The 16,584-nt window shown below is 41.6% G+C and overlaps 1 protein-coding gene and 1 pseudogene across 2 annotated transcripts; one reads left to right on the top strand and one right to left on the bottom strand.

The window, feature by feature from the left end:
* Positions 1 to 4,549: 4,549 nt before the first annotated feature.
* On the top strand, positions 4,550 to 8,569 carry LOC146572166 (uncharacterized; annotated as a pseudogene). The gene is made up of 4 exons (XR_014892874.1): positions 4,550 to 4,728; positions 5,364 to 5,513; positions 5,546 to 6,188; positions 7,946 to 8,569. The product of XR_014892874.1 is annotated as an uncharacterized LOC146572166 (transcript).
* Positions 8,570 to 8,873: 304 nt separating this feature from the next.
* LOC146572165 (uncharacterized) lies at positions 8,874 to 10,078 on the bottom strand. The gene is made up of 4 exons (XM_085278471.1): positions 10,012 to 10,078; positions 9,647 to 9,804; positions 9,424 to 9,556; positions 8,874 to 9,350 (listed from the first exon to the last, which is right to left on the bottom strand). The coding sequence occupies exons 1-4, from the start codon at positions 10,042 to 10,044 to the stop codon at positions 8,874 to 8,876; spliced, it is 801 nt and encodes a 266-aa protein (XP_085134597.1). The 5' UTR covers positions 10,045 to 10,078.
* Positions 10,079 to 16,584: the final 6,506 nt, after the last annotated feature.

The following is a 16,584-nucleotide window of genomic DNA, read 5'->3' as shown; positions in this document are numbered from 1 at the left end:
GCAACCAGCAATGACACTGGACTGTCATTCCTACCGGAGAATTGTAGTCTGATTGCATTACCAGAAAGTAACCATTTCAAACATTGAGGACAGCTATCTGGTTGTTCAGTCTGACGTCACTAGCCGTGTCTGGACCTAAACTCCGCTGCAGGTCCATATATCAAACGATCACTATGGCATTACTGAGAGTTGAAAAACTGTCTAAAGTCTTTCATCTTTAATAAAATGATCAGCGTTCTGCTCTACCAGGTGTAACAATTGAGTTTAACATCCAGGCATCCATGAAAACGGAATTTATGACATTTAACGGAGTTAAAAGTTAGCAGGGAGTTAGCTCGCTAGCTTCTATCTAAATACAATATAGCATGTCCTGACTGCGGGGTTTTGGAAACAAATTAAAACGTACAGCTCTGTTATCACTTCCAGCATAAGTGAAGACAGAAAACTAAACACCAAACACCTGCAGAGAGTAAGGCGACTTCTGAGGAGTCAGCCAAATGGGGTGGACAAGATCCAGGACAACATCTACACCCTGCTGTTCGTCAGATACCCTGCTGGGACAAGAAGTTGGCCAAAGGAAGCAATAAAGCCACTGACCTTATCATGCATAGAGGGTTTCAAAGCAATAAACAGCCAAGTTTATAAGGGTGCAGGCTGACTGAGATTAACTGAAACAACAACAAAGCAGTTCGGTCAATATTAAGATATTTTATTCCCATACCATTTATACTTCAGGATTAAGCCAAATACAAAAAAATAAAAATACAAAATAATTTGTTCCTCCTGTCCGTGTTGTGCACATAGCAGCAGGGCGTCTGTTCCTTTATCTTTCACAGAGATGATTCATTCAAATACATCTTTCATGTCAGTTTTAAGATTTCATATTAATATCATATTTTATCAACAGACATGAGGCTAAATATTGCGTTTCAAGTCAGTATAAATAACTCAGAAAGGCATTAGATTACTACGGAAGGAAGAAAAGGTACAAATGTGGGTCCCACACATAAGGCAGAACTGGTTCAACATCACCACCATCTCAGCTGCACCTGAGAATACTGCTGATGCTCTGGTGGCAATTCAGGGTCCCTTTTATCACACAGCTTAATGGAAAAATTCAATGACTCGGGTGTATTTGTAACTGTGTGTCAGAAGTGAATGTGATGAACAAGTGAGGAAAAAAGGGAAGGAAACACTCCAGATTTACCTCAACAAATCCAGAGGTAGATTGACCCACAGTGTAGGGGGAAGTGGAAACTTACACGACACTGTAACAGTCAGTTTACATTTCCCCAGTACAACTTCAACTTCTTCATTGGTTCATATGTTAGAAGTAAACCTGATCAACCACAACAGGATCAGTGCTAAGGTCACATGATGCTACATAAAACACCTTTAAACAGGCTTTAGTAGGTCAGCTGTTTCCTGGGTTAGCTTTCCACATATTTAATACGTTTGTACTCATACTCAAACTGATTCATTCAGTACTCAAAAACATTTATCCGACTTCTTAATTTACAAGCATGTGTAAGCTTTACAGGTTTTTCTACTGCTTTTAGTTTGATATAGAATTATTTTTCATGCACATGTGATTAATATACATGATTAATGGGACTGTAGACTGAACTACCCAACAGAACAGACGCAGAGTTGTTAAAGCACCTCCATCTATAAAATGCTACTTGTGCTAAAAGTAAAAACAGGTGAGGCTGTTTTAATGTAACAATAACTAAATATGAAGACAGCCCATCATTTTTATGTTTTCATGCTGACTGTTGTTATACCGTAAAGTTAAAATACTTTTGTCATTTAAAAAAACAGGATCCAGGAAGAGATGTGTGACGGTGTAATGTGGTTTAGTTTACTACAGTAAAATTGTAAATCATTTTTGTAACATAATTTTTAAACAACTCAGCTCAAGTTTTTTTCCTTCAATCTGATTGTCTCCAATTGTCAGACAACTGAAGAAGACATTAAAAAGATGCTGAGAAAGAATGCCATTGTTTCTCGAATTAAAAATATTTCCAAACCTGTTTCAGACCAACAGAAACAAATCTGTGACCAGATTTTCAATTGTCACTCAGAATCCAGGTGCAGTGGACCGAGGGTGGCTGATCAGAACCTGACAGCCTTTATGGAAACACCCAGGGACAGCCTGCATTCACTTAATGAACGGGAATTCAGTCCAGCAGCTCCACTGAGCTCTGATGGAAGTTCAATAACACCTCGAGAGAGTCACACTCCCGAGGAGCTCAGGGCTATCCTAATCAGTAGCCTAAAGTCCAATATGTTAGCTACTAATAATATCTTTGTATTGTTTTTGTTCAGACCGATGTTCACAGGCTTGCTCCTGTTTGTTGTTGTGGAAAAATAATGGAAGCGTCGAAATGAAAACGATTTCCTAAAATTTATTGAAAGAAAATTCAAACCTTTGCAAAGGGATCAACAGGGTTTGTACCAGCATTGACAAAAATGCTCAATTATAGCAGCTCTTGTATATCCATCGCGTGGATGCAGTCTTGTCTCATCAGTGGTTGGGAGTGAAATTCTCACCATCATTGGGCACCAGTTTGGTAATGAAGTGTGTCGTGGCCTTGAGCAAAGCTTAGTTAGAGTTTATGAAGACTGAAAAACAACTACAACTTTGTACAAGAAAGTTACAAATACATATCAATAGTACACAGAGGTTAGAGGAGGTGAAACACACATTTTCCATCACATTTGTCATTCCCCTTCATCAAGACCAGGTATTTAAGGAGCAGCTGTGGCAGCAGTTCTCTTCCTGATCATTGTCTCCTCTACAGCATTAACTCATGCACACATCCCTGTGGTGATGATCACTTTGTGAGTCTGACACAGAAAGCAAATAAGTTATTTTGTCCTGAGTTAATGCCCCTTAAAACTGACCTATTTCAGACTTACAGTTCAATACTATTCAATATAGCAAATCTCCAACTGGACAGTGTTAAATAAAATTATTTCCTTTTAAACTTGAAGCTTTGAACATATTTCTTTTTGCATTGGAAATTAATATGAAATTAATATGAAAAAGGCTCTTTTCAAATTTGTTTGGGTGAATGGAAAATATTTTTTGTGGTATCGTAAAAAAATATTTGTTATATAAATATATTGGTATGGAAAAACATTTATTATTCATAGATACAAGCTTATGTTATTCATAGATAGAATGAGTGTGATAAAGGACATAGTGTTGTTACACTGGTAATGCCAGGAGAGGCAGTATCGGTTCTGTAAGAAAGTGGAAGAAGAGAGCGTCCTGCAGGAGGCAGTGAACGGACACTGATGTTATGAACATGTGGCTAAGAGAAGGTTCAGTAAACAAGTAGCAGCAATATTCCTGTGTGAGGCTCAGTCATTTCATTTTTATTTTTTGAAGATGCAACATTCTGCTCTACCAGGTGTAACAATTGAGTTTAACATCCAGGCATCCATGAAAATGGAATTTATGACATTTAACGGAGTTAGAAGTTAGCAGGAAGTTAGCTCGCTAGCTTCTATCTAAATACAATATAGCATGTCCTGACTGCGGGGTACAGCTCTGTTATCACTTCCAACTAGTGATGGGATTTCTGGCTCTTTTTAGAGATCCGGCTCTTTCGGTTCGGCTCACTAAAAAGAGCCGGCTCTTTCGGCTCCGAACCGGCTCTTCAGGTTGTTTTGTTGCTTTATTTCATTTATTATTAACAATAATATAAAATTATGCACAAAAGGAATTACTAACGTAAAAAAAAAAAGTGGTTTTATTTATATATGTTTATATATAAATATATGCGGTGGCCCCTAGAGTCAAAACACGTACAAACTCCAAAACACATTTCTAGCATGAACTGAACTTCCAAAGCAGAGCTACTAGATCACTTAAATTACACAATTGAAAGCATATGTGTGTTGTTTGTGTATTTATACACAGGCACTCATATATATTCAAATAATTAAAAAAAAAAGTTCATTTATACTACCACACACCAAATCCGGTCGTTGGTACTTGCTGGCTTGTGTAGCCACAAGATAACAAAAGCTCAACACTGCGCCCAGCATCCTGGAGCACTTCTGTTGTCATTTGTACGTGTTTTGAGTTTTTATGTGCTTCGGAGTTTTTATGTGCTTCAGAGTTTGTACGTGTTTTTACGTGTTTTGTAGTTTGTACATGCTTCAGAGTTCGTACGTGATTTGAAGTTTGTACATGCTTCAGAGTTCGTACGTGATTTGAAGTTTGTATGTGCTTTGTCTGTAGGGGCCACTGTAAATATACTTTTATTTATTCACTCCACATAAAATGTAATAAATAAATCATATAATACAAAAATCAACTATTCACATTTCAACTTTTAACTATTTAAATTTTCAGCTTTTTCCTTTTACAAATTTAAAGTGAAAACAACACAAAACACTGCAAACCACAACACAATTAAATATAAATTATAATATGAAAACAAAAAGAACATGCATATTCTCTGTAATATGGGCCTGCATGAATAAACTTTCTGAATCCTTTATCATCGGCAACCGAAAATAGTTGTGGATGGTGATGACGCGACGAATCCGACGAATCCTACTTCCGGGTCTAAACGCTCCTGTGTTCAATATGACACAATGCTGTGTTCCTGGTTGTTTTAACCAATCTGGCTCAAAACAACAGTCTAATCTGTCATTTTACCGGTTTCCTTGTGAAAAGAGAGAGAAGAGGAAGTGGCTGAAGTTGATAAGGTATGTTACAAGTCGTAAGTGAATGAATAAATTTGTAAGATAAGAGCTAGTGGGCTCTTACTTTAGTTAGCTAATATAGCTAGTGATGAACAATTAAAACCTGCTACTAAAAGACAAACTGGCTTTTACGAGTAATTGTACTTATATAGACAATGGATTTTATTGTGTTTTTTTTTTATACAAAGACGTTGTTGCATTTTTGAAGTCATTTTTATTTCTCCAAGCAAAGATTGAGAGCTAAGGGTCACTTCGCTATATATATGAACCTTAGTTACCTTTCGACCCTCAGAGGAATAAAAATTACGTCCAAAAAGCGATGTCTATGTAAGAAAATACATTACAATCCCCAGCCTATGTGCCAGTTAATTACCAAAATAAAGACCTAACCAACAAATAGCAAGCAAAGGTTGCCAGTACTTATCTTTCTGGTAAGCTTAAAAGCAAATTAGTACAACGATGTGTAAGAAAAGCATCTGGACTTCTTTAAGTTTTAAGTTTCTTGAAGCTTCTCTCATCTGGATGAAAGAAGCTTCTCTCTATTATTTATCTCTATTTTTTTTTTCTATTAATCATAACTAATGGAGGGCTAGCGTATGATCTGAAATTTCTCTCTGCCTTTTTAAACACTTCCACAGACGTGAAAACTTCACCCCAAACTGCAACTCAAGAGTCTGCAGTTGGCACTTCCCTCAAGGAAAAGCTGCGGGGCCAACAAGATTTGCATGGAACGACGGGAAGTCTTTTCAGTTCCCAGATGACCACAACCCTGTTAGAAAAAAGAGCAGGTTCCAGCTATTGGTGAAAATCAGAGTGAAAGATCAGATGAGCTACATCATTCCAACAATGCAGATACACAGACAGCTACTGCAAGTTCCACAAGTTCTTCCCAAAGTCTTCTGGTGCTAGAGATTTAGAATGACATGCTAAGAATAGAGAATGAAAAACTTAAAAAACAAGTAGAGAAGCAGACTTTCTCATTCAGTCAAATATCTGACAATCCTGAAAGGGTCCAGTACTATACTGGATTGCCCAATGCTGCTTCTGTCCTGTTTTTAGAAGCGCTTCTTTCCAGATTTGATCTTAACTATCATTCTGATTGGACTGTCCAAATGATGCCCCTAATTGACCAGTTATTTCTAACCCTGATCAAGCTCAAACTTAATTTTATTCATGAAGACCTTTCAACAAGGTTTAACTGCAGCAGAGGCACAGTAACTAATATTTTTACAACAATTGTTAGTGCACTGTATGACATTTTGTATGTTGGCATGCTGGAAAACAACATTCCCTCGAGAGCCAAGAATCAAACATCGCTGCCAGATTGCTTCCAACCATTTCCTAACTGCAGGATTGTGCTTGACTGCACGGAAGTTTCTGTTTGTAACACAGAGAGACTTGACACACAAAGTCATTTGTACAGCCAGTACAAAGGACGGACCACACTAAAGGCTCTAATTGGTGTGGCTCCTAATTAGGGCTGGGCGATATATCAAAAATTTATCGTTACCGAAATTTATGACTCTCATCGACGTCATTTTGCCCATGTCGGTAAATTCGGTATTTTAAAAAAAAGAAAAGGCATGTGCAGGTCGGCGATGTTCATGTCCCTTTAAGACGCTGTGCTACGTTACAGACTTGACGGGGTGGAGTCACATGACTCTACTACCTGTTATGCTGGACAGACACTGTGCGATTTTTTCAGTCGCGCGATTCAGCTCCTGCTCAAACTGTACGATTGACTCGCAGGGGTTAGAAGTTCATAGGTCACGATGCAGGGTCTCACACTATACGGCCCGATGCTCTGATGCGACCTGAGTGCTCACACTGTGTGTCCATAAAATGAAGGTTATAACAGAAATTCTGTCGCTCGCTCTCCCTCTCTGTCTTTCACTCACACAGACACGCACACCACCACCATCAACTTTGCTAAATTGCTAATGAAAAACATTGATCAAGCAGCTGTGATTGAGCAGCAGTGTAGATCCAACTATTTTCACGGTTGTTGTGGTCGCGATCATTTTGTGAGGCCACATCGAAAAGCCTCGGATGAGCTTTCCAAAGTTCTACAAGTTGTGCCTCCGTCGCTTGTGTCCAGATCACACGCTGCACTGTCGTGTTGCGTCGTCTTTTTCGCTGACATTTGTGTTTGCGCGTGCGCAGTGTGACAAACTGCGGTGACACCCTCACGACGGTCGTGAATCCTCGCGACCAAGCGATTGATGATTGGGAGCTCGTCGTGAGGTGTCAATCGCTTCTCGTTACCCCACGTATACTATACGATGCATGACGCACGATGAAGGCCAAAATCGTGCCGCTCGCCAAAACGGTCGCACGACTCAAAAATCGGCTCAAAATGGGCCAAAAATCGCACAGTGTAAGCCCAGCATAACAAGACGAGACACGGGTGAACAAATGGAGGACGATTTAAATGTTGAAGCAGCAGCGACGGAGGTAGAGCTGGTGGAGGAGGAAGAGGAGACGCTTGTTAACAAAAAAAATGCATCGTCAATCGTTTGGCAACATTTTGGATTCAACAAGGATTATATTGATCAAACAATTGTTAAATGTAAACTCTGCAAAAAGACTGTTGCGTCAAGTCAAGGTAACACAACCAACCTCTTCCACCACCTGCAGCACAAGTTTTTGTTTAAGAGTTTATAGTTTTCACTAGTCACATGGCAGTGCTTAGTATTTATTATAGTTTTTTCTGTGTTCAATTGACATTTGTGTTTGTGACATTATTTGTTTACAGGTTATAGTACCTCAAGGCCTTAGCAGAGATAGGCCTTTGTCCATGATGGCATTACATTTGCACAATCATTGTTTACTTTGTGAATAGCCAATGTGAAACATATTTATTATTAAACTATTTTGTTTACAAGGGATACACATTTTTTGGAGAGCATGGTTACATATTGTATCCTACACTTTTTATTTTGTTCAGTTAATAAATCTTAACCACTAAAAGTACTTACTACTATTGTCTTCATTTATTTTCAGTGACATTTTACAGTCCTTTAAAGTGGTAATAATATAATTGCAATGAATAGGTCTAGGGGGAATAATATTATCAAAATAACTGGAGGAACTATGCTGCCTGCCACAGCCCCATCAAATGAAAAAAAAAAAAGTTTGTTTTTTTTGGCACTTGGGGTGGTTATCGTCCATTTATCGTTATCGAGGTTAACTGCTCAATTTATCGTGATATTGATTTTAGGCCATATCGCCCAGCCCTACTCCTAATGGTGTAATAACCTTTGTAAGCAACTTGTACGGTGGAAGTGCCTCAGATAAGGCCATAACAGCTGACTGTGGAGTACTGCAACATCTACAACCAGGTGACATGGTCATTGCAGATAAGGGCTTCACAATTCGGGACATCCTACCAGAAGGGGTCTCACTGAATATTCCGTCCTTCCTCACCAACGGACAATTCACACAGGAGGAAGTGAACAACAACAGGAAGATTTCCTGTGCAAGAATACATGTAGAGCGTTCCATTCAAAGACTGAAAGTTTTCTCAATTTTGCATCACATCCCATATCAGTTAAAAAAAAAAATATTAATAAGATCTTGAAAGCATGTGTGTGTCTTACAAATTTACAAACACCTATTCTCCGTGAAATTGAATAAATTATACCTGTGAGAGTTCAGAGGTAAAAGTACATTGTGTCATTTTCTAACTACTTGTGGACCAGAAAACACAACTGTTGAATAAGTTTACTTTTATTATTTATAACTCCTAAGTGTTCTGGATTGTTTTGTGTGTATACTCAGGATGTTACAACATAAAAACAACTTAGTTGCATAGTTTCAAATTGAGAATGGTCTCATTTGTGATTCGTATAATGTTTTACTGTTTTTATCAATGGCTTGTTACATTTTTCATTCCATTCCAGCTTCCTGATTACTGCCTAGTTTTCTTGCTATGCATTTTCAATTAAAATGAAGAATACCAGATACATGTGTTACTCTTTATTTTCAGGAACAGTTTGTCCAAAACATTTTATTTTTTCAAATCTAAAATTAATATAATTTAAAAATTTATCTGAATATATTTACAAAGTTACAATGACAAAAAATGTACAATTTACAAATATTTACAAATAGTTTTAAAATTAACTATAAACATTTGGACTGATAAATTACTCATGCTGATATGAATTCAAAGCTGCGATAAAATATGGGGTAAAAAAAACTTCCCGGTAGAACGTTTCCAATGCTTCAATGTTAACAGCCCAAGTTTGTTCTCTATCCACATGCAAGATGAAAAAGTCACATGGAGTCCAAACAATAAAGTGACAGCTTTTCGCCCCTGTGAGATAGAGGTTGCCCTGGATCTGATGCCAGTAGTTGTGATTCTTTTTTAATACCAGGAAACCACTTGCCTCATCCAGCTGTAGGAAAAAGTCCTTACTTTCAGCCTCCAATACAGTTTTGGCTCTGGCTGACCATGGGCATTTCACCTCAATGATGCACTCATTAGAGACAGTCCCATCTGGAGAACCACCAAGCAGGCCACTGTTAGATAAAAACAGTCCCCTCTCCTTGATAGCTGCACCAGTACAGTCAGTGTACAACTGCTTGGCCTTTGGCTCATGAAGGATCCCCCAATCACATGCCTTTGGGGATGAAAATACAACTTAGTCATAAAGGAATTCTTAGATGCACAGACCCTTTTTACTAACAACTTACTTTAGATCCTTCTGTCAGGTTGTACTGTCCAAGCAGAGTCTTAAATAAGGAAGGGGGGTATGAGCGCTGCTGGACTGCACTCAGGACCAAACCGAAGTTGCTGGCTGTGATTCTCTTCTTGCGATATGCTGACCTTTTATAAAGAAACACAAAATAAGAGACACAGTTAACTAAAATTTCCTACTTAACACTTAACAGAATTAATTTCAAAGCACTTTCTTACCACAATGCATTCTTCGTTTGCCCAACTGTTGCTTCCTCGATCTGTTTCTTCTCTTCGTCAGACACAGCCAGTGATGCCAAGAGATAACGAGCCTTGTCTTCTGCTTGGGGAAATCCCAGGTTCCTCAGCACTTCATCAAATGTCTTGGCTGGTTTAGCCTAGATTTAAAGCAAAAGGATTTTAAAGGTTTTAATGGAACCAAGCAATTTTGACCACAGAATAGACAAAGTCAGGTACAGAGTATATAAAATACATGTAAAAAATAAAGTGGGGACAGTGGAAGCAAACAGTCTGCTGTATGTAGTTTACAAGAGTTTACATACATGTACAATTTATACCACATGTTAAAGTAAATATCAAAGTACCTGGGAGCATTCAGGACTCAAAATCCAGCCCATCCCAGTAAAACGTTGCAATTTCGATAGGGATGCCACTGCCCATTCCTTGTCCTCCTGGGAGACAGGTCTTTCGATTCCAGCTGAAAAAAAAATGCTTTTAGTAATCTGAATAAATAATAATTATAGCATATAAAACACAATGCTTTTTAAAAAGTTAAGAAAATAATTATTATAATTAATTCAAAGAGCAAATTTTAAATAAATAACTGACCTTGTGTTGTTGAGGGTGTCATCACAGACACTCTCTTGGCAGTAATTTCTTCTGCTTTGCATGATTTTACCCTCTTCCACACACATTCCACGTCAGTGCGAGACACATTCTTCTCCACCCAAATCAACAATGCCGCCATATGATGGCACTTATCATTGCCAATCGGGCACTCACAGGAGCTGAACCTGACTGACTGACCCTCAACATGCACCTACATTGAAAGAAAGTTAATGCTTACCCTAAACATTCTAACAAACACTTGCAGCGCTGCTCTGTGTACTGGTACTAGGTTAACTAGGCTAATATAACTGGTACTAGGCTAACATTACTAACTCTCCAAAACCTCCATGTTATGTAGATTTTCATCTTCGTTTACTTCCACTGTTATAGCATTGCTGTACGTGTGTGTGCTTTATGAAATACATCAGAATACAGAATATCTCATGTTTAATCGTCGGCTAGCTAGCTTACTCCTAGCTCACCTCAACATTGTAAATCTTCTTTTTCATGGATGCCTGGACACTTCCCTTTATAATTCTGCCTGGGAGAACAGTTACACTGACCACTTTACTAGAGTTGAAGGAATTAAGACCCTTTTTAACCCTAATTGGTACTTTGCTAAAGAAGGAGGTAATCGTGAACCAAGTCACTGGCTCCGCCATCGTTGTTTCTTGAGGAGCACTTAGACCCGGAAATACCAGCAACGTCATCTGACTGAACAACCGGATACCTTTCTAATGTGACGTTGTTGTCCCTGGCTCTCTTTCTCTCTCTCTCTCTCCCTCTGGCTCTGTTCCTGTGCTACTGAGTGTAACTACCGCCCCTCCCCCCTCTGCCCAGCGTAAAGCACAAGGCTCCCGTGCAGAGTGAAGCGGAAAAAAAGTGCAAGAGAGAGAGAGAGAGGGTGAGAGAAAGAAAAAAAAAACCCACGTGACGGCTCGCGATAAGGATCCGGCTCGCGTCGTTCACGTCAAAGAGCCGGCTGTAAGAGCTATTTCGTTCGCGAACGACCCATCACTACTTCCAACATAAATGAAGACAGAAAACTACACAGCAGTAACGTTTGTAGGGTTACTGAAGTTTGGCTAGCTGGTATATAATGATGTGCTACGTGACCGCTAGCGACACAGCTATGTTAGCATAATATAAACAAGCTAACTTTTTTTCCACTCAATAAAAGTTAACATGAGTGTTCTCGGTGGTCAGGAACAAATGTAATCGCATGGCAGGATGCTGTAAAAGGACCAAACTTCAGCCAGGAGAACAACTGAGATAATCCATCCACAATACGAGGTTAGTCATTCATATACTGCTGCATGGGCTGGGCTGTAGTTACATCCTAAGGTTTTAAAAACTGAGCTTAAATAAATACTTAGCGGTAATAAAGGCCGAGGGAGGTCAACAGTGATCACTGACTGTTTTAGGAGATTTTTGAGATTAAATAGAAGAAAATACATAACATTAAATATGTTAACAACACAAAAGCCATATTAAACGCAGACTACTTTAGGCCCGGAAGTAGGATTCGTCACGTCATCACTTAACGACCGGATAGCAGCTCTTGTATATCCGTCGCGTGGATGCAGTCTTGTCTCATCAGTGGTTGGGAGTGAAATTCTCACCATCATGTAGGCACCAGTTTGGTAATGAAGTGTGTCGTGGCCTTGAGCAAAGCTTAGTTAGAGTTTATGAAGACTGAAAAACAACTACAACTTTGTACAAGAAAGTTACAAATACATATCAATAGTACACAGAGGTTAAGAGGAGGTGAAACACACATTTTCCATCACATTTGTCATTCCCCTTCATCAAGACCAGGTATTTAAGGAGCAGCTGTGGCAGCAGTTCTCTTCCTGATCATTGTCTCCTCTACAGCATTAACTCATGCACACATCCCTGTGGTGATGATCACTTTGTGAGTCTGACACAGAAAGCAAATAAGTTATTTTGTCCTGAGTTAATGCCCCTTAAAACTGACCTATTTCAGACTTACAGTTCAATACTATTCAATATAGCAAATCTTCAACTGGACAGTGTTAAATAAAATTATTTCCTTTTAAACTTGAAGCTTTGAACATATTTCTTTTTGCATTGGGACAGAAATTAATATGAAAAAGGCTCTTTTCAAATTTGTTTGGGTGAATGGAAAATATTTTTTGTGGTATCGTAAAAAAATATCCATCCATCTTCATCCGCTTTATCCGGGGCCGGGTCGCGGGGGCAGCAGCCTAAGCAGAGAGGCCCAGACCTCCCTCTCCTCAGCCACCTCCTCCAGCTTATCCAGGGGAATACCAAGGCGTTCCCAGGCCAGCCAAGAGATATAATCTCTCCAGCGTGTCCTGGGTCTGCCCCGGGGCCTCCTCCCGGTGGGACATGCCTGGAACACCTCACCCAGGAGGCGCCCAGGGGGCATCCTTGTCAGATGCCCGAACCACCTCAGCTGGCTCCTTTCAATGTGGAGCAGCAGCTGCTCTACTCTGAGCCCTTCCCGGATGGCCGAACTTCTCACCCTATCTCGAAGGGAGAGGCCAGCCACCCTTCGGAGGAAGCTCATTTCTGCCGCTTGTATCTGCGATCTCGTTCTTTCGGTCACTACCCCACAGCTCGTGGCCATAGGTGAGGGTAGGGACGTAGATCGACCGGTAAATTGAGAGCTTCGCTTTTACACTCAGCTCCCTCTTCACCACGACGGACCGGTGCAGCGTCCGCATTACTGCAGCTGCAGCCCCAATCCGTCTGTCGATCTCCAGCTCCCTTCTCCCATCACTCGAGAACAAGACCCCGAGATACTTGAACTCCTCCACTTGGGGCAGGAACTCATCCCCGACCCGGAGTGGGCACTCCACCCTTTTCCGGCTGAGAACCATGGCCTCAGATTTGGAGGTGCTGATCCTCATTCCCGCTGCTTCACACTCGGCTGCGAACCGTTCCAGTGCGAGCTGGAGGCCCTCACCCGATGAAGCCAACAGAACCACATCATCTGCAAAAATCAGAGATGAGATTCTGAGGCCACCAAAGCGAAAGCCCTCCGCCACTTGGCTGCGCCTAGAAATCCTGTCCATAAAAATTATGAACAGAACCGGAGACAAAGGGCAGCCCTGGCGGAGCCCATCACCCACCGGGAACGAGTCCGACTTATTGCCGGCAATGCGAACCAAGCTCTTGCAACGGTTATATAGGGATCGAATGGCCCGTAGCAATGGGCCAGACACCCCATATTCCCGCAACACCTCCCACAGGACACCCCGAGGGACACGGTCGAAGGCCTTCTCCAAGTCCACAAAACACATGTAGACTGGTTGGGCAAACTCCCATGCACCCTCAAGTATCATGGAGAGGATAAAGAGCTGGTCCAGTGTTCCGCGACCAGGACGAAAACCGCATTGTTCCTCCTGTATCCGAGGTTCGACTAACGGACGAACTCTCCTTTCCAGCACCCTGGCATAGACTTTCCCAGGGAGGCTGAGGAGTGTGATCCCCCTGTAGTTGGAACACACCTTCCGGTCCCCCTTCTTAAAGATGGGGACCACCACCCCGGTCTGCCAGTCCACAGGTACTGCCCCTGATCTCCACGCAACATTGCAGAGGCGTGTCAACCAGGACAGCCCTACAACGTCCAGAGCCTTCAGGAACTCGGGGCGGACCTCATCAACACCAGGGGCTCTGCCACCAAGGAGTTGTTTAACTGCCTCAGTGACCTCTCCCCCGGAAATTGGCGGGTCATTCCCCTCATCCCCAGACTCTGCTTCCTCCTCGGAAGACGTGTCAGTGGGATTAAGGAGGTCCTCGAAGTATTCCTTCCACCGCCTGACAATTTTCTCAGTCGACGTCAGCAGCGCTCCGCCAGCACTATACACAGTGCAGGTAGAGCACCGCTTTCCCCTCCTGAGACGTCTGACGGTTTGCCAGAATCTCTTCGAGGCAGTCCGAAAGTCTTTTTCCATGGCCTCTCCGAACTCCTCCCACACCCGAGTTTTTGCTTCAGCCACTGCCCGAGCCGCATTCCGCTTGGCCTGTCGATACCTGTTGGCTGCCTCCGGAGAGGCTAACCAAGGCTAACCAAGCCCGATAGGACTCCTTCTTCAGCCTGGTGGCTCCCTTCACCTCTGGTGTCCACCATTTGGTTCGTAAAAAAATATTTGTTATATAAATATATTGGTATGGAAAAACATTTATTATTCATAGATACAGATACATAGATACAAGCTTATGTTATTCATAGATAGAATGAGTGTGATAAAGGACATAGTGTGTTGTTACACTGGTAATGCCAGGAGAGGCAGTATCGGTTCTGTAAGAAAGTGGAAGAAGAGAGCGTCCTGCAGGAGGCAGTGAACAGACACTGATGTTATGAACATGTGGCTAAGAGAAGGTTCAGTAAACAAGTAGCAGCAATATTCCTGTGTGAGGCTCAGTCATTTCATTTTTATTTTTTGAAGATGCAACATCCTAAAGGTATATATAGAAAACATGTTGATCCTGAAGCATTTATTGAAGCTTCTGAGCTATTTGTGTAAGCTTCTCCTGAAGTTCTCAGGTAGATTTGGCCTTTCGATTGGGAATTTACCATCTTGTACAAAGTTAAAGACTTTTATTTAAGTTTGGTAGAATTCTATTTCAAAGAAAAGCAAGACTCTCTGCTAAGTTGATGAAATCACATTTTGCATTCTAAGTGGATGACATCACACTCCATTTGCACTCCCTGACATGACACTCCAGATCAAAGGATCAAAGGGAAATTGAGCAATAACATTAAGTAGGACATCAGCGTGCTCTCAGTATGTCTCAGAACTGTGCAACTGTATAGGAACACACCACGAGCCAACCTTTAGTCAAAGATTTGACACGTTAAGTGTATGCAACAAACCCAAACCCCGATCGAATAGAGAAAATATCATTCGACATTGTAAGACAAAAGACAAGAAAAATGCAACATATGCAGCAAAACCTTGATCCCCAGGAAGGGACCTCATTGGCCGCTGTTCACCCTAAGCAGCAAAACCCAAACCCAAGAGGGAAAAACAAGACACCAAATGAGGGGACTCCATCTGATGCTGCCAAACCAAAGGGTGCAAACAAGAAGAAGATGCAGAAAAATGCAAACCCAAACCCCAGAGCCAGAAACCCTGGACCCAATCGAGGGCCTGTGCCACATCAGCCCAATGCCCACTTTAAACCCAATAATGGGCCTGGGCAACATTGGCAAAATCCACAGTTTTTGCCAAAACGAGGGCCTGTGCCACATCAGCCCAATGCCCACTTTAAACCCAATAATGGGCCTGGGCAACATTGGCAAAATCCACAGTTTTTGCCAAAACGAGGGCCTGTGCCACATCAGCCCCATCCTGACCATAAAACCACCTGGGCCACCTCAGCCACAGCCTCACTTAACACCAAATGATGGCAGTCGTCCATACAATGAGACTGATGAACTGGGTGCGCTGAGATTCCACCTGCAGGAGGCTCAGCACATGTGCAAAACCAATCTTTATAAAATGACAGCTGCAAACCACAAAGCTGCTGCAGCTAAAACTCAGAATGATTGGGTTCACCTGCAGCTACAGTGCTGTAGACAAAACGCTCAAAAAACCATCCTTGAGCTCCAAAAACAGCTGGAAGAGGCTCGTAGAAAGACACCCGAGGAGAACTTCACCCCTGAGGAGAGTGAGACTCCTGTTGAAGACAGCAGCACAGCTGCAGAGCTGAGTGTGGACGCTTCAACACAAACTGCAGAAGCTCCACACACAGACTCTACAGATGTAAAAACTGTTCGAGAAGCTGAGTTGGAGGTCCAGTGCAAAAAACAGCAAGAAGAGATCGAACAACTCCGTGAGCAGCTCCTCAAAACTCAAAAGAATCTTGAAGAGGAAGTTGCAAAGCGCAAAGATCAGGAACAAAGAGTCAACTGTGAGCTCACTGAGCTGAAAGACAAACTCAGCACCAGTGAGGCTCTTTGTGAAAAAAATGATTTGAAGGCGCAAAACTTAAAAGAAAAGCTGGAGAAAACCAAAGCTTCCCACCAGGAAATCGTGGAGCAAAACCTGGAGAACACAACAATCCCCAACCAACTCGGGCAAACAGAGGAAGAAAAGATCACACTTCAGGAGTTTTTGCTGTCTCTGCAAGAGACAATAAAAAAGCAAGAAGACCAGTCCAACGTTGCCAATCCTGAAAATTCTCCAGCCCGAAACGAGACACTCCAGGAGAAACAGCCAGAAAAAGAGGAGGCCAGCGCTACCAAACCAGAAAGTCCAGAGGCCCGAGATGACCAAGTGCCAAAAGAAAAACCAAAAAAAGAAAAAGAAGCGCAACTGGTTTTGGAGACTATT

The sequence above is a fragment of the Mchenga conophoros genome, linkage group LG6, assembly GCF_057382185.1.
Source record: "Mchenga conophoros isolate Kocher_MC1m ecotype Shallow Benthic linkage group LG6, M_conophoros_male_GT1.1, whole genome shotgun sequence".
Taxonomy (NCBI): Eukaryota; Metazoa; Chordata; class Actinopteri; order Cichliformes; family Cichlidae; genus Mchenga; species Mchenga conophoros.
Note: the sequence above shows the minus strand (reverse complement) of the source record. Positions and strands in the feature narration are given on the sequence as shown.

Bases quoted from the DNA above. Each gene is read 5' to 3' on its own strand.
- LOC146572165 (XM_085278471.1), bottom strand. From the start codon at position 10,044: ATGGGCTGGATTTTGAGTCCTGAATGCTCCCAG. The intron at 9,805-10,011 runs GTACTTTGATAT...CTTTAAATCTAG, and splicing joins TGAGTCCTGAATGCTCCCAG to GCTAAACCAGCCAAGACATT. The intron at 9,557-9,646 runs GTAAGAAAGTGC...TCTTTATAAAAG, and splicing joins CAAACGAAGAATGCATTGTG to GTCAGCATATCGCAAGAAGA.